The sequence below is a fragment of the Otolemur garnettii genome, unplaced genomic scaffold (assembly GCF_000181295.1).
Source record: "Otolemur garnettii isolate 467f Iridium unplaced genomic scaffold, OtoGar3 scaffold00222, whole genome shotgun sequence".
NCBI classification, from domain to species: domain Eukaryota; kingdom Metazoa; phylum Chordata; class Mammalia; order Primates; family Galagidae; genus Otolemur; species Otolemur garnettii.
In genome coordinates this window covers 581,382-600,430 of record NW_003852617.1, presented here as the reverse complement: position 1 = coordinate 600,430, position 19,049 = coordinate 581,382, and the positions used below count along the sequence as shown (strand labels likewise).

At 33.3% G+C, this 19,049-nt stretch overlaps 1 protein-coding gene across 3 annotated transcripts in view; it reads right to left on the bottom strand.

The window, feature by feature from the left end:
* Window positions 1-19,049, bottom strand: part of GLS (glutaminase) — an 83,705-nt gene that overhangs the window by 42,654 nt on the left and 22,002 nt on the right. For all 3 annotated transcript variants that reach the window (XM_003801823.2, XM_023508092.1, XM_003801824.1), the window contains exons 6-9: window positions 17,346-17,509; window positions 14,181-14,239; window positions 3,106-3,138; window positions 2,959-3,017 (exon numbers count right to left, since the gene is read on the bottom strand). In XM_003801823.2, coding sequence (XP_003801871.1) covers window positions 2,959-3,017; window positions 3,106-3,138; window positions 14,181-14,239; window positions 17,346-17,509 — 315 coding nt within the window. The remainder of the gene's footprint in view (window positions 1-2,958; window positions 3,018-3,105; window positions 3,139-14,180; window positions 14,240-17,345; window positions 17,510-19,049) is intronic.

Sequence of the window (19,049 nt, the reverse complement as noted above, 5' to 3'; positions counted from 1 at the left end):
TATTCCACCATAAAAATGCACTGAAAAACTTCAGAATCCTCTGGCTCCCTGAAAGTACAAAACACGGTCAATTCTAACTGAAGAGAATTACAGAAATTTCACTGAGAGAGGGAAATGAAATGAAATCTTGTAGGATTCACTGGAGTAACAGGTTTCAGGGGAAAGCCTAGGTACTGGCAAATTCCATGCAGTATGAATAATTATAACTGAGTATAAGGTGGGAGTCCACTAAAGTAGCAAATATTCTGATGTATCTTGGGCAAAGGGTGCGTGGAGAAGAGTGGAGAAACACCAAACTAACAAAGGAGACTGGGATCAAATTACTGAGAACAATAAATGCCAAAGAATGTAATGGCCCCGGACTGTCCACAAAACAAAAGCTTGAAGCCTTTCAAATAAATTACCTTGTCAGATCTTCATTTTAGAAAGATTTATTAGGATAAGTCTGATATCAGTTTGTAAAAGGGAAAAAAGAAAAGATAACTGACATATCAGGAGACTACTAAAACAAGAGCTATGGAAAGCTTGAATTAGATGGTGGTGACAGGAATGAAGGAGAGGTATGATCAAACTTGTGAGCCGCTGGATAAACCTTCCGACCAGATAGGAAAGAAAAGAGACTGATGTAAAGACTGACTGGTACAAAGCCTGAATTTCAAACAAGGCCTACTGAGAGGATGATAATATTAACTAACATAGAGATCTCTAAAGCAAAAAGTAGTTTGGAAAAAAAAAAAGAGAATGAGTTCTGATAGAGACAGATTTAATTTGTAGTACATGTGAGAATCAACCTGCAAGTGTCCAAAAGGCTGATGGACAGGAACTGTGGTGACACTGTATCACTGAGGTGTACAGACCCTTCTAACTCCGTATTTTCACATTTCTACGGTCAGAAAAATAATGGATATGGAAAAATTCTTATTTACTGGCCACACTTAAAATATCAACATAGTATGTAGATAAAGGACTAGCTTTTTAGCAATTATCACAGTGCCTCTTCTTATAAGAAGGCACACAATTCAGTTCATCAAACACTTATTTCAAGTGCTTATTATCTGCCAACTAATAGAGATATAGAAATAACTGGGAGAAGCAACACTCTATCCAGGTCCTAAGGAGGTCAGAGTCTAATAGGAGTTATGAGGCAAAAAGAGACTATGGAATAAGTTCAATAAAATATGGTAATATGAGAACATGGAAAAGAGGTAAGATGAGGCTCATGGAAAACTTGCTGGAAAAGATACTTAAGCTGATGAAATAATGTCAGTAAGGCAAATAGCCTAGAAATATTTACCCCTGAAATGTGACGCAGTTAATGCAAAATAACAATAAAACAGTAGTTAATATTTATTTAAAACTGTCTAACATAATTTTTCTAATCACAAAGAAACAGTCAGATAAATGCAAAGCAACAATAAACCAGTAGTTAATATTTATTTAAAACCATCTAACATAATTTTTCTAATCACAAAGAAACAATCAGACAAATTCAAAATGGGGAACACCCACTACAGCCCATAGGCCAGATCTGGCCTGCTACATGTTTTCATAAATATTTTTGGAACACAACCTCATATTGTCTATGGCTGCTCTCCTACAATACTAAAACTAGGAAACTGAATTGTTGCAACAGAAACCAACCACATGACCCATGAGCCTAAAATATTTACTGTGGTTCTTCAAAGAAAAAGTCAGTCAATCCCTGCTCTCTAAAACAAGTGGTTCACACTCTTCAAAAGAAGCCATTTAATAAAATCTTTAAAAGCAAGGAGACTATTCTAAATAAACAGATAGTAATAACAATGCAATGTATGAACCTTGAGCAGTTTCTGAATTAAAAAAATAAAAGCTGTAAAAATCATCTGAGGGACAGTTGGGGGATATTTTCATATTGATTAAGGTCATGGTATTTTAAAATTAATGTTTATGTCTATTAAGTATGTTAGTGGTGTTGTGGTTATGTAGAAAACTATGTTTATTCTCAGTATATACATGCTGAGTTATTTAAGGATGAAGTATGAAGTCTACAATTAATTTCAAATAGTTCATGAAAAAATCCTACGAATATGTATATTTACATATGGATATGTAGAGATATAAACACATTTTTATCTATCTAAAGAGAGAGGTTGAAAAAAGCAAATAAGATCAACTACTCAAGAATATAGGTAAAAGATTCCAGATGTTCACTATTTATCCTATCAACTTTTCTGTAAAATTGAACATTTCAAAATTAAAAATTAGGGTCAAAGTCAGTGGCTCGCGCCTGTTTAATCCTAGCAAACTGAGAGGCCAAGACCAGGAGTCTGAGACCAGCCTGAGCAAGAGTGAGATCTCTACTAAAAACAGAAAAACGTGGCAGGCCTTGTGGTGAGAGCCTGAGTCCCAGATACTTGGGAAGCTAGCTCAAGGATCTCTTGAGCCCAAGGGAGTTTGAGGTTGCTGTGAACCATAATGATGCCACAGCACTCAACCCCAGGGAAACAGAGTGAAACTGTCTCAAAGCTATAAAAATAAAATAAAATAAAATAAAAATTGGGGTCAAAATCAAGTTAGCTAGGCAGAGAGATAAAAGAAGACAAGTAAGTATAAAAAAAGATATAATGGATTAAGTGCCAGTAATTTGAGGTGAACTTCGGGTCTTTCTGATTATATGAATATCTACAAAAAATTTTAAAAATTTTCTTAAAGCACTGTTAAAGTGTTTCTGTTACATAATTTAGAAATCATTCATTTTCCACCTAATGACCAAATTTTAAGCAATTATTCACTGAAGTAAGTCCTAGGGCCAATAAGATGGAACAGATTAATTCTATATACAGTATGCAAATATATGTATACACACACACATATATGAAGTAACAAAACAATATTTAAAGTAAAATTCTATAACCTAGATTTTATTAATTTAAAGAAACCGGACCCACCATAAAAACCTAAGTCACAAAGCAAACTCACGTTGCATTACTGAATCCAACATATTCATTACCAGCCATCTTATTCAAAAATTGCATCACCTATAAACCAAAATTAGGAAGTATTAGTAATCAAAAAACAAATACACAAAGAATACGGCATAAAAATTGAATTCTATGTTGCACTTACATAGTCAAATTTTTCAGCATTATTTACTCCTTGCTATAAAGAAATAAGAGACATAAATGTTAACATAGGAAGCATCACAGTTTAATTTTAAGCTAATCTAATATCATTGCATTAGTACTTTTAAATCTAGGAAATACTTATAAAGTAATTTAACATTTACATAAATTTTTTTACATGTACTTTAATACCCACATGTTGAGAATGAATCAGAGTAACAAAGGGAATGCTTTATTTTAAGTGTATCTTTACCCAACCCAAAGTTACAAAACTTTAAATCAAGTTACCCTGAATCCCCTTATCTTTCAAGACTTCACATAATCTGCTAAAATGTACGTTAATTTCATATTTTAAAAAACTTAAAATAAAGTTTCACCCTTAGGAAAGAATTAAGGATATATAAATCATGATTTCAATTAAGAACAATTTACTTATAAAAAAATGCTTAAACCAACATTAGAGTTAGAAAAATTAGTTATGTTGCAAAACTAACTAATATTTTACAATTCCAGTATATGCAAACATTCTAGGCACATTTTACTAGTGTAAAAAAAAGCTCTACTCTTAGTATCTCTTACTTGTTATAACAATACTTGAACTAAAAAAATTATATTTTATAATCTCTAAAAAATTAGCTTCAATTGTATTTAGTATTATGCCAATTGAGAATATGGAAGATGTATTGTTTCATCACTTATGACATGTTATCTACTACAAATGTCAATAGGAAAAAACCTATGTAATGTAGATCAGTCCAAGTAGCCAAATGGTTTCATTTTACCTCGGCGAAGTTTACAAAGCAGTAAGTTGTAGATCTGAAATCAAACGTATTAATTGGTGATATGCACCCAAAAGAAACAATACATCTCTAATTTATAAAAACAAGCTTAAAATAAAATAATTTGACAACTAAAGTTTTAAGAATATACTTTATCCTCCAAAAAATCCAAAATACTATTCTTTCAAATATTACTATGAGGGGGAACCTATACGAGACTATTATTTAATTGAACTTATCCAGGTTCGCTCTCTAATTTACAAAAGGATTAGGGTGTGGTAGGTAATATGTGAAAACCTACAAATCAACTTATTTAAGAAAAATGTGCAATTACACATATACAGTCAGTAGCTAGAAGGAACACCACACTATTTCATCAAAATTAGGCATTACCAAAACTTAAAGTAAGAATAATTTAGTTACTGCCATATCATAATCACTATCTATGTATTTTATCTAAAACATCCTTTGACATATTTTAAGTTTTCTTTCCCTATAATATACCAGAAATCAAAATGTAGAAATGTAACTCCAAAGCTGTTCAATGAAAAATAATTAAAAGAAGAAATTACCAACTTCATTGAACTGTTGCAGTTGTCAAAATATTCCATAGATCCTAATGCTGTAAAATATGTAACAACATTTAAACCACAAAAACCTTTTTAACCTTAGAAAAAGCACAAAAAAACAACTCTTTTGGAAATGGATGTCAGCATTTGCATTGGGATGTCACATGGATAATTACTGGTTATACAATTAATCAATGTAAAAGAGCAAGTTACATTGAACTTTCATTCTCTGACCTTAACTGTACCCTATAAAATTAAGACAAGTTTTCCTCAATGAGCAGTCATGTTTAATATCACAAAAAAAGTTTTTCAAATTTAGAATATGGTCACATAATTGGTCTATTTTGTGGCTTACTAAATTAAAACACAATTAAGTTTTGCTTTTACATTGTTTTTAAGAAACAAACGATATTTGCCAATGTCTATCATTATGCAATATAACATTTTAGGTAAACCCTACTCAATATGCTCTAGGCAGATTATGTAAATAGGGCAAAACAAAATACAGGCATACCTCGTTTTACTGAACTTTACTTTATTGAGCTAAACTGTAGATATTACATTTTTTACAAATTAAAGGTTTCTGACAACCTTGTATGCTAAGTAAGTCTACTGGAACCATTTTTCCAACTGTGTGTTAACTTTGTGTTTCTATGTCACATTTTGCTAATTCCCTCTATTATGAGAATCTGTAATCAGTCATCTCTGATTATTTTATAAGTACTGTAGGGTACCATAAACCACGCACACATAAAAAAACATTAATCGATCTCAAACTCAACTGATAAATGTAGTGTGTGTTCTGACTGCTTTACCTACTGGCCGTTCATTCATTCATTCCCCTGTCTCTCTCCCTCTCTTTAGGCCTCCCTATGCTCTGCATATACAATATTGAGATTAGGACAATTAATAATCCTACAAAGATCTCTAAGTGTTCAAGTGAAAGGAAGCGTTGAATCTATCTCACTATAAATCAAAAGCTAAGGGCAGCGCTTGTGGCTCAAAGGAGGAGGGCACCAGCTCCGTATTGCTGGAGATTGCGGGTTCACACCCAGCCCTGGCCAAAATAATAATAATAAATAAATAAAAAGCTAAAAATGATCAAGCTTAGTAAGGAAAACATGTACAAAGCCAAAACAGGTCAAAATCTAGCCTTCTTATACCAGTTAGCCAAGTTCTGAATGCAAAGGAATTTCCTTCTTGAAGGAAATTACAAGTATCGCTCTAGTTAACACACAAATGATAAAAAAGTGAAACAGCCTAACTGCTGATATGAAGGAAGTTTGAGTGGTCAGATAGAAGATCAAACCAGCCCCAACATCCCCCTAAACTAAAGCCTAATCCAGAGCAAGCTTTAACTCTCTCTTTTTTCCTTTTTTGAGACAGTTTCACTCTGTTGCCCCAGGCTAGAGTGCCATGGCCTCAACCTGGCTCACAGCAACCCCAAACTTAGATCCCTGTGATTGTCCTGCCTCAGCTTCCCAAGTAGCTGAGACTACAGGCACTAGCCACATACCTGGCTAATTTTTCTATTTTAAGTAGACACAGGTTCTCACTCTTGCTCAGGCTGGTCACAAGCTCCTGAATTCAAGAAATCCTCCTGTCTCCCGGAATGTTAGGGATTACAGCTATGAGCCACCAAGTCTGGCCTCTAACTCTTCAATTCTATAAAGGCCACGTGAGGTGAGGAAACTGCAGGAGAAAGTATGAAGCTAAGCAGATGTTGGTTCATGAGGTTTTAAGGAAAGAAGCCATCTCTGTAACATCAAAGTGCAAGATGAACCAGCAATGCAGAAGCTGCAGCAAGTTATCCAGAAGATGTAGATAACATCATTGAGGAAGGTGCTACACTAAACAACAGATTTTTCAATGTAGACAAAAGAGCCTTTTGTTGGAAGACTATGCCATCTAGAATTTTCACAGATGGAAGTCAAAGATTGGCTTGAAAGCTTCAAAGGACAGGCTGACTCATTTTACCAGCTAATGCTGCTGATGCCTTTTAAGTTGAAGCCAGTGCTCACTCAATATTCTGAAAATCCCAGGCCCCTTAAGAATTAAACCTACTCTATGCTCTATAATAAAGCCTGGATTATAACACAGCTGTTTACAGTATGGTTCCCTTAATATTTTAAGCCCACTGTTGAGATCTACTGCTCTGGGGAAGAAAAAAAAACACTACTTCCAAAATATTACTGCTCACTGATAATGCACCTGATCCAATAGCACTGTGGAGCTTAATGTTGTTTTCATGCTGCTAACACATCCATTCTGCAGCCCATGGATCAAGGCGTAATTTCGAATTTTAAGTCTTATTATTTAAGCAATGCAGATCGTAAGACTACAGCTGTCATAGACAGTGATTCCTCTGATGGATGTGGCAAAGTAAACTGAACACCTTCTGGAAAAAATTCATCATTCTCGAAGCCATTAAGAACATCTGTGATCATAGGAGGAAGTTAAAATATCAACATTAATAGGCATTTGAAAGAAGTTGCTTCCAACCCTCATGTACGACTTTGAAGGGTTCAAGACTTCAGTGGAAGAAATAGTTGCAGATTTTGTGGAAATATCAAGAGAATTAGATATTACTTGCTGCAAACTCATAATAAAACTTGTATAGGAAGTACTGCTTAAGGATGAGAAAAGAAAAAGGTTTCTAGAGATGGTATCTATCTACTCCTGGTGAAGATGCAGTGAACATTGTTGGAATGACAAAGGATTTAGAATATTCCATAAACTCAGTTGACAAAGCAGCGTAGGATTTGAGAAAAATGACTTCAATTCTGAAAAGAAGTTCTACTGTGGGCAAAATGCTATCAAACAGTATGGCATTATACAGAGAAATCTTTTGTAAAAAGAAGAATCACAATATGTAGAGCAAATTTCATTGCTGTCTTATTTAAGAAATTACTACAGCCTCTTCATCTTTCATTAGTCACCACCCTGATCAGTCGGCAGCCGTCCACATCTAGGCAAGATCCTTCACCAATAAAAGGATCATGACTTGTTCAAAGCTCAGATGATACTAAGCACTTCTTAGCCATAAAGTGTTTTTTAAATAAAGAATGGACATTGTTTTTTTAGGCACAATGCTGCTGCACCCTTAATAGACTCAATATAGTATAAACATAACGTTCTATGCACTAGGAAATAAAAAAATTGTGTGACTTGCTTTACTGCAATATTCACTTTACTGTGGTGATCTGGATTCGAACTACAATTTCTCCGAGGTATGCCTGTATTGAATGATTATGGACACTGAAGGTTTCTCTCCAAAACCTCCCCCACTTAAATGTAAAAGCATTAAACTTAACTATACTTGCCCCTGTATTCTTGGAAAGATTTTCATGTACCGTAGAGATACATGGGGTTTAATAATCACTAAGATGCCATGCTATTTTAATTTTGAAAAAGTTGTAGCAAAAAGTTCATTTGCAAAACTATTAGGAAAAACACACAAATACATATACAAAATAAATTAGAGCAAACCTCTCATTCAAAAGAAGAAAACCAAAAGCTATAAAAACCATTATCATTATCATTATGGAAAACAGTGGGGTGAGAGGGGTGGATGAACAGATGTTGCAAAATTGAAGCTGGAAATGGGTACCTGGGAGTTGGTTATACTATTAGTTTGTTAGATATACTGTTTGAATTACTTTATTGGATATATGTTGGAATTTTTCACAATAAGCAAAGGAAAAATAATTTATTTGCTAATAATTTCCCACACTAATGTGTAAGATTGTTCCTTTTGAGTATTTTCTTTCCCCTTTGAAATAGTAATTGATTTTAGTTCAACTATCAATAGGTATTTTCTATTACTAGAGTGAGATGGGAATTCTCTTCCTATTTTTAATTTTTACAAATGTTATTAGTTGAGAAATCTTGCTTACAATAGATGAATAGATTGAAATGGAAAAAATTTTATTGTAATAATGTCACTCGGTTCTTTATATGCCTCTACCTCAGTATGTGTTAAAAGTCATATAGTAATCTATTCTCAAAAATTACATTAATGCTCTTATTCACTGACAACTTGCTTAGACTGTCTTACAATTTTGCTGAAACCAAAGAAATGGGAAGAACCTAGTATACAAACAGGACTTATTGTTACTAGTCATTACACTGATACACATCTTTAATACCAAACTGCAAATTTTCAAGATATTCTATGTTCAAAAAATAAAAAATTATAAAAAGATGTTCTATGTTGTTTGTGGCCAAGGAGGTTTTTACAACCTCAAGCAATACATGATAATAAATTTTGAAACACATGACAAGTATGTCTTTCTTTTGGAAAATAGGGAGAAAACCTGAACCAAAGACAAATTTAAAGAAAGACACAAATAGAAACATCTGGAAATTATCTTAAAACATCAATGCTCCTTTAACCCTTGGAAAGAATTCATGTACTTAAAGATACATTTATCCCAGTTTGAAGATCAGTGTACAAGTACTATTAAATGTTATGATCATTTTGAAAATGTTTACAAAAATTTGTAGTAAATTCAGTAGGAACATTTTTTAAAGAAACTAAGTTGAAAAATATATTTATCATAATTTCTAATCCATTTACCAAATAATTGGGTTTTTCTTTACTAGAGACAGGGTTTCACTCTGTTATCCAGGCTGGAATGCAGTGGCACCATCATAGCTCACTACTAACTCTAATTTCTGGGCTCTAGTAATCTTCCAACCTGTCTCTTGAGTAGCTAAGACTATAGGCACCAACATGGCTGGCTAATTTTTTTTTAAACGTTTTTTGTAGAGACAGGGTCTCACTACATTGCAAGGCTGGTCTCAAACTCCTGGGCTAGAGAGATCCTCCCACCTCAGCCTCCCAAAGTGCTAGAATTACAGGTGCAAACTACCATGTCCAGCCCAAATAGGTTTGAAAAACAAACCAGGTGGATGTTTTAAAAAGATAATCAGATATTGGTATTTTAATCTGGTATTAAAAAATTATACATATTTTTCTGTAAGTATGCCTATCAAGTTATAGAATTTACAATTCTCTAAAGACTTTATAAATGAAAATCTGATAAAGAGGCACAGTTTTAATACTAATAAAATTAATGTTACTATGTTACAATTGTTTTTATAGTTTTTATACCATATTTATGAATTGATTCACGTATTATAATTATAAAGCAGTTGAAAACATTACTGTTAACAAGAACATCTGCCAATACAGTTAAAATAAAAATAGTTCATTTAGGCTCAGCATCCGTAGCTCAGTGAATAGGGCACCAGCCACATACACCGAAGCTGGGCTCAAGCCCAGCCTGGGCCTGCTATACAACGAGAACTGCACTCAAAAAAATAGCCAGGAGTTGTGGTGAGTGCCTATAGTCCTAGTACTGGGGAGGCTGAGGGAAGAGAATCGGTTACGTCCAAGACTTTGAGGGTGCTGTGAGCTGTTAATGCCACAGCACTCTACTGAGGGTGACATAGTGAGACTCTGTCTCAAAAAAAAAAAGTTCACTTAAAGTAAATGCATTGGGCGGTGCCTATGGCTCCTTTAAAGGAGTAGGGCTCTGGCCCCATGTACAGGAGGTGGTGGGTTCAAACCCAGCCCCAGCCAAAAGAAAAAAAAAACTGCAAAAAAAGTAATAATAAAGTAAATGCATTAATCAGAGTTATTGTTTAAATAACTCACTGGATTCCATTCATAAAGCAAGGCAGTGAAACCAATTAAAAACTAGAGATCACAGAGGAAAAAGGTACAAATAGGTAAATAAAAATGAATTTATAAAATATTCTTAATTTGTTTTTATGACAGAAAATGCTTTAAAGCCAAATAGTGCTAGGAAAATTAAAAAACAGATTTATGGGTTAAAATAAGGTTGTTCTCAGTTTAGTATTTTCATAGATTAACCCTAAAAATAAAGTATCAGAACAATTTTCAGTTGGCAATAAATGATCTACCTTTTATTTAAAATAAAAATAAAATAATAAAATTAAATAATCTTATCTTCTGAACATTATATATTACCAAGCCCAAGGCATCATCCATTTTTCCCCACAGTTACAAACTCCCTTAAAAAATGTGGCTTACAAAGCAAATCTAACAAGCTGTTACTAATGTGACCAAGCTGAACACCTATAAATTAACTGAACTTATCTTGATTTTCATAGATCATGATTAAGTAATTTGAAAGAAAGAAAAACCTCAATTTTTTTAAAATTCAAAACTACTTCTGATAAAAAAAATCCAAGTTTCTGCAACTGACAAAAACTGGCAACTACAATTAGAATAAAGAGATATAAACATGGAAGACAGTGTAACTGACTCTATTTCTAAAATGAAAAAGTATAAACGTGGCATTATTTTATAATATGCTACCCTTACTTTCCTGACTCTAACCCTCAAATTTGTCAGCAGACCTTAACTTTTAAAGTAAAACTAGGTAAAATATTTTACTGCTGAAATGAAATAAATTATATAAGAATATTGCTGTTTCATATAAAAGAATCTCCTCCCTTCAAATTTATTTTTATTCTTCCCTTTAAGCAATCACACATCATCATCATCATCAAATAAAACAGAATGAAACAAAAAGTATTCCTTTAAAACTAGCAGCTAAAAAAGAGAGGAAGTATAGTACCCTTATGGTTTTTAAAAAATAAAATGACATTTGTTTTTAAAAAGGTATTTACCTATAGCTTTGTTTAAAATTTTAAATATTGGAGTTTTCCTATAAGGTTAGTAGTTAAGAATTTATGCAACAGGTTCCTTCTGTCCAAATCCTCCTTTTTTCCACAATCTGCTAATCCTTTTGAACATTTGCTCTGCCTCTTCCCCCATTTCCTGAGGATCACCACCAATCCTATAAGGAAAAAATATCAATACTACAAAATTACGAAATAAAGAGTCTTACTAAAGACTCTACTTAATTTGGGGGAGGGGGGACATGAGGTGAATTGTTCTAATGACACCATGATAAATTCCTGATTTGAAAGAAAAAAAAAAATCACAATAGTCTTAAGGTCATCAAGTAAAAGAAGAGCTAAAAAACCAGAATTCACATCTAGTAGCCATGGCAAAATATCCATGGTCTGGGTACTTACATGCAAGCTCCTTGGGAAAGGGCTTGTTACCTTACAGACAGGCACTAATATCCAAAAAACAACTACACACACTCACTAAAAAATAGATGTGACTTTTAAGCCAATAAATCAATATTTGTTGTATAAGTTATAAATAAGAAAATAGTATTTCTGAGCTGTGGGCAATGTAACTATGCTAAAGTCAAAGATGTCACCAAGATAAAGGACAAACACCTACATTAAATATGGCAGAATGAATGTTAAACAGGGTATTAGGAAATTTAGCTGAACCTTATTCTACTGTTGTTACAACCTATTCAGGCTCAGTTTCCTGTTATATAGAGAGCTGGGCTTGATCATTAAGGCCTTTTTGGCTATTGTTTTATTACCACAACTTCAAATAATTACATTATCATGTAATTTGTAGGGATCACATACAGATGCTTCCAGAAATTTTGAATTCTTTCTTAAAAGGATTATCAGTACTACATTCTGGGACAGTTTTACACAGGGTTTTATCAGGTTCCTCCTCCAAGATTTGTATGAACTTTATTTAAAAAAAAAGTAATGTGTAAAATACATTCTCAAAACAAAACAAAAACTCTAAGAAAGGGACCACAAATATGAACCATAGCCCAAAACCTCATTTCCAACTTTGCCAGTAGAATTAAATGTTTTATAAATTTAAAATCACATATCAAATTTCTAAGTATAAGATGACTCAGTTAAATTTTGCACTATTAAACAGTGAACCACACTTATGTTGTATGTGTGTTTCAACTGTTTCTAATTCTTCATACTAATGTGACCCAATGTGTAGTTTATGGCTCATGACTGAACATAGTTAAGCAAAAATAACGAAATGATGATGTAACATGACGAGACATGCAGCTCCCACATGCAGCATTTCAGTATAGTCTGTTAAGCCCATGAATCATTAAACAAAAGATTGTTAACTGTACACAATTAAGGAAGCCTTCTATTAATCATTTACATATATATGCCCTTTGTGGGGAATGTTATTAATGCACCATATTAATCCTTCTCCAGTTTAAGAATTCTTGAACTGGGATGCAAGGATCAGCTTCAAAGAGTCCATGAACACTATAACGTTTATGTAAAATCAAGGTACACAGACATTTTTCTGGGAAGATCCAAAAAAGGTTCAGAACCATCATAGTGTTTTTCTCATCAAGCATTAACACATAACATCTAATTTAAGTTACTTGTCTGGATATGAACTGTTTATTAAAGTGGCTTTTCTCTAATAGCAACATTTACTGAATTTCATCGTAATGGCCCATTTACTTGTGCATACTCAATACTCCATTGTAAGCTACCAAAAGGTCAGACTGTGCCAAGCACATAATCGCATCACCATTTTCTATAATAAACAGCTTCTTTCACCTCAAACTGACAACTTTCTCTTATGTAAAATACTCATAATTAACTACCTTATAATGGAGAAAATGAAAATTTCCATAGCGTATTAAAATTAGTTACATCAAAAAGAAATACCTGGCTATACTATCTTCTTCACTGAAGTTGTAAGAATTAAAGCCAATGCTTACAGTAAAGCATTTGCCCTAAATGACTAGCAAATAGATTAAAATAATAGTCTTCTATTTTAAAAACTATTTCTCATGAAGATACAAAATTCATGAATGTTAAAAAAGATTTTCTAGTGTACAAATTAGATGAATTTCTGTGAAAATGGATCAAGGGTATAATTTATATGTAAACACCCTTTGTGTAATTAGGGTATCCATTCCATAGTAAGGCATGTACAAAGTCATGTAATTATGCTTTATTCTAACTTGGATTAGACAGGCACAGATTATTTACTGAAGAAAGCATACAAATGTTCTAAACACAAATGAAATTTACAAATAAAAATGAAATTCTAATTAGAAATTAAAAATCTAAATTAAAAACCTGAAGACTCTAAAATTATGTAATAGATATAAAAATCTATCACACAACAGGACCGTTTTCATTACTCATTTCACAACATCACAGCTTCCAATTATTAAGACAAACCAAACATTAAAAGGGAAAAAAATTAACATATAATATAAACTTTTAAAAGCATAAGAAAAATAATAAAACTTAATAATTGGAATAAGCCTTAATTATTTTAATTATGGCATGATTTAAGTAAAACAAATGAAACAAGTTAAAAAAAAATTGTGATTCCAGATCATGAGAGTATAAAAGAATTGAGACTATTTGAAAGTAAATGTACTTTGTTTTAAACACAAAGTACTAGAACATTTGTTCCTACATATGCTATTAACAAACATTACACAGTAAAATACTTTTAATTTTGTTTATATCTGTTTATTCTAGAAGAGCCAAAAGGAAGAAAATGAAAAAATACCAAAACTTTAAAAAAAAAAAACCAAAAACCTATGCCTACTGTCCAGCAGACTTCAAGTCAAGTAATTAACTATTGGGATTTACAATGAGTCATCTGTATCTGTTTTCAATTTGGTCCTGAAGTAACTACATTATTAATTTTCAAATAAAAATCCTGGCCTTATACCATACCACAAGATTAATTTTTTAACACCAAGTGAAAACCTTTCATAGTTCTACATAAACAATCCAAGATTCGTCTTTATGCCTTGGCTATTACAAAAAGTTTACTAGGTTAAAAGGAAATGTCAGTATTTTACCTTTATTAATGAAGTCACAACAATTGCTCCAGCGTTTACCATAGGATTATGTGGTTTATCTGTAAAATACAAATCAACAGTAATATTTCAAATACCTAGTAGCATTTTCGTCAATGCATTACACATGATAATGCCTAGTTACAAAAGTTAAAATTTTGGCATTACATCTGTTGTTATAATCAAGGTTTGCCTACTCCTAATTATACCAAGAGAAATTTGCTTTCTCTAAGACCACACAAGATGAGAGCACTTGCTATCCCAGGAGAATACTACATGGCAAGAAGGTGCCAAGAAGCAAAAATTTTCCATTTCCAGGTTTTTTGTTTTGCAGTTTTTGGCCAGGGCTGGGTTTGAACGCGCCACCTCTGGCATATGGGGCTGGTGCCCTACCTCTTTGAGCCACAGGCACCACTAAAATTTTCCAAGTATTATCCACTGGAAAGGAAAAGCACATGTGGATAGAAAGCAGAATATGGAAATTAGGATGTGTTAAATTACTTTACACTTAATTTTGTATAGATGTTCACATATCTGTCATTTCAGAGTTTTCTAGCACTATCTTAGGAGGCAGCAACTTAGGCCATATCACCTAAGGCCCTAGGAGGCAGCTAATATACATATTCCAAGCATACCACATAAATGTGAACACTAAATATTTTCGGAAATAAATACTCTGCAAGTGCTATATAAATTATATTCAAAGAACACTAAATCATGTCATGCTATGACAGCCCAGTTTTCAGGTGTAATCAACTGCCCAATCTACCTTTGGCTCAAAAGCCAGACATATGAACATCTGGAAATCCACCAGAGAGAGAGAATCCATGTATAACACCAGCCTACCGGCTTGGGGCCTGTGGCTTAAGTGGCTAAGGTGCCAGCCACATACACCTAAGGTGGAGGGTTCGAATCCAGCCCGAGCCCGCCAAACAACGACAGTTGTAACCAAAAAATAGCCGGGCATTGTGGCAGGCACCTGTGGTCCCAGCTACTTGGGAGGTTGAGGCAGGAAACTCGTTTGAACCCAGGAGTTGAAGGTTGCTGTGAGCTGTGATGCTACAGCACTCTACCCGGGGGACAGCTTTACGGTAAGACCTATGGCTGTGAAATCTATTTGTTTCCTGCTCTGCCATAAAAGAGTGAAAGGTTCAATTTAGAATTCTTAATTGAAAAATATTTATCAATAGCAGAACAGGAAAAAACTACAATTTCAATGTAATGATATATATTAAAGCTTATTACACTGACAAAATGAACATGGGCAACATCTGAAATTGTATAAGACATATTTTAAATTAGAATGCACAAAACTGATCAATTTTAACAAGTATTTATTCTCCCCCAGGCAATGAAATGTTCAGAGAGTTCTTTCATGTATTATAAACAGTTTTCCAAATGGCTAAGTATATGTATCTTACAAGGAGTTGGTTCATAGTTGAAGCTAAGGGAAAATTTGCTAATGCATATTAGAACTAAAAAATATTTAAAAGGATGTCTAGCTCAATTTGGAGATTTCTATTTAGGTATTATATTGGAATTTTACAGTATCATATAAAAATTAGAGTTAAAGAAGCCTAATTGTCCTACATTATAGATGTTTACAATATAGTCTACATATGATTTAATTCTATGGTACCCCCTCCCACCTTCCTAACCATCTGAACTTAATCCTATTGATTAAGACCTATCTTTCTTATGTAAATTAACTTCTCTTCTTTCTCAAATCTTCTACACAAGTAACCAACACATACCTTTTGGAACCTATCAATTACATACTTACAGGATAATATAATATGCAGAATGTGATGCTTAAGTTTGTCTTCTCTGATCATGTAATAGAGATATGTAATTGCTTTCTGTAAACTGCAGTATTAGCAAGGTAAGTTATGCAACAAACAAGGTCCATACCCTCCGCAGTTAGTAATATTGACAATAAGGCTATGTGATTAATTTTCTGATTAACATAATTATTCTAAGGCAGAAAAAGACTTCCCTAGGAGAAGTTTCTAAAATTGATATTCCCATAAAGTAACTTATTTTCTGTCATTGTAAGTGAGCAAACATCAGCCAAGTCCTGCCACAGGGTCAAAACTTTTATGCTATACACATTTAAACCTACTGTTATTAAAAACTACTATGATTTCTTTATCTTTTTAAATTTTTTTTATTAAGTCATATACACATAGATCATGAATACATTTATGCATATGTGGGGTACAATGTATTAATTTTTTTATATAATCTGATGTGGTTACATCAAACCAATCAACATAGCTTTCGCCTCATTTGCTTGTTGTGGTAAGACATTTATGTTCCACACCTGACAGATTGGACTTGTACCCTTGCAATATGTTCCTATAATTTATCTATTCACTAATCTTAATAAATCATCATAATCTTAAAAACCCAGCATAACATTCATTAACAAATTTATTGTTTAATTTTGTAACTCTAGGTACACCCAGACACACAGAGTATATGTAATTTCACTGTAAGTCTACCCTTGCAATTATAAATATGAAAAAGATCTTCCTACTTTACATTCAGCTAGACAGCGTTCGGCTTTAAAAATCTCTATCAGATTAAAAGTACTAACTACCTTTGTCCTTCCCTTTTCTTCTGAATTCCTATAGAGTAGTAAGACTTTTTAGTTATCCAACTATTTAAAACAAAGATGAAAGAAAAAACCAAAACACATACACACAAAAGAAATCTTCACTCACTGAGCTCAACCAAGTACACCATAAAAACTACCATTTAAGTTTTCAAATACTATACACAACATATCAAAGTAGAAAGAATAGTATATGAACATCCCTGTACCCATCATTTAGTTGCAATTATTACCCATAGTAATCACACCCAGCATTCCCATCTGTCTCCACTGAATTATTCTTAAGAAAATTTCAGACATTTTAAAATTTTGCTGTTAATATATTCCCCTACAGGTGGTTAAAAAATGAAATTCTTACTCCCTGCCCCCTAGGTCTGCTCCTAGACCACTCACTAGTAGTATAAGATGCCTAAAATAACCGTTTAAAAAAGGAAGTGATTAACTATCTCTACAGATTTCTCAGAAATCCCATGACAAATGAAAATAACTATTTAGACTTATACAAGAAAATGCAGTATTTTTTTCCAACCCCTTTTTATGTTAATTCTTACCCTCTTCATTTAAAAACAGTTTGTTGAATCTTAATCCACTTGGCTCTTTCCCAACATATCGATGTACGTATTCAGTTCCAAGATCATTAACAGCAATGGCATATTTCAAAGGTTTTACACAGGACTGAAGACAAAAGGGAACTTTGGTATCTCCAATAGAATGCCTATTTAAAAGTAGATTAAAAATGAATTAACATCACCAGGGAAAAATATTAACTGTACAACTGAAGTTGTTCTTTTTAAATGCTAATTCCTATTCATAAAAAATGTCTCCCATAATTCAACCACACAAGTTTACTTCAATATTACAGAATAAGTATAAAAATAAGTCATCCATTGATATCTATGTGGCACTGGTTCCAGGGATCCCATGATACCAAAATGCACTGATCCTCAAGTCCTTATATAAAATAGTGTAGAACCTGCATATACCCTACATATGTCCTCCTGTATACTTTAAATTAGATGAATTATAACATCTGATACAATGTAAATGCTATATAAATAACATTGTACTGTATTGTTTAGGAAACAATGACAAGAAGAAAAGTATATCTATGTTCAGTACAGACGCAACCACCATCCATGTTTTTTTCTCAACCATTTCTGATGTACAGTTGGTTCAATCCAAGGATGAGGCACCCATGGATAAGGAATACTGCAAAAAAGAGCAGAAGTATAAAAGTACTCAGGTAATGGAATCATTGTTCTAAATTAGATAATAAGTAATGTAGGAATTGTCCTCTGAGGGCAAGTGTGTAAGAAAGAATACACCTCTTCTTATACTTAACCTGACTGACTCACATAATATGAACTAGCCCTTTTAAAAATTATTCAGGCCAGGCATAGTGGCTCATGCCTGTAGGGAGGCTGAGGTAGGAGGCCTGTTTGAGCCTGTCTCTACAAAAAATAGAAAAATTAGCCACGGTGATACATGGCTAAAGTCCCAGCTATTCCAGAGGCTGAAGCGGGAGGACTGCTTGAGCCCAGGAGTTAAGGCTGCACTAGTTATGATAACACCACTGAACTCCAGCCTGGGAAACAAAGTTAAGATCCTATCTCAAAAAAAGAAAAATGTATTTTTTTTACTCATAGCTTTAAGCCATGGCTAACAATGGTCAGTTTAAGAGTTAAACAGAGCTCAGTTTAGATGCAGTACTGTTCTCTGAACCCTGACTGTTAATGCCTCATCTTGTGAACCACATCCACTCATAATTCCAACCCCACTAAAAGAAAAAGCATCCAATTTTGTAAACCTGATAGAGCTGCCACTAAGTTCCCGCAGTCACCCTCACCAAATAGAACATAGAACAAAAAGCTTTACATTACCAAACTGAGAGGTACCTAAAGTGTAGATTTAAAAATGAAAAAATTTCTGGCCAACCCAATTATAATGGGGCTTCACATTGGGCTGTCTCACTCACTGATGTACCCAGATGTTCTCAAGAACGCCAATCCAACACAGGCCCTCCCTCATTCATGGTGAAACTGGGCATTATTAATAACTACCCCAGGCAGAGGTTAACAGAGACATCAGAGGTCAAACAAGGAATGCATGGCCATCTCACGTCTAGCTATAATTTCTACTTCTAGCTATAACTTCAATTTGACTATCATTCTAAAAAATAGTAAAAAGCCTTTGGATGTAAAAATGTGTATGTTCTACTTCTAAAGTCAACTTTTGGAATTCTCTTTTTTTTTTTT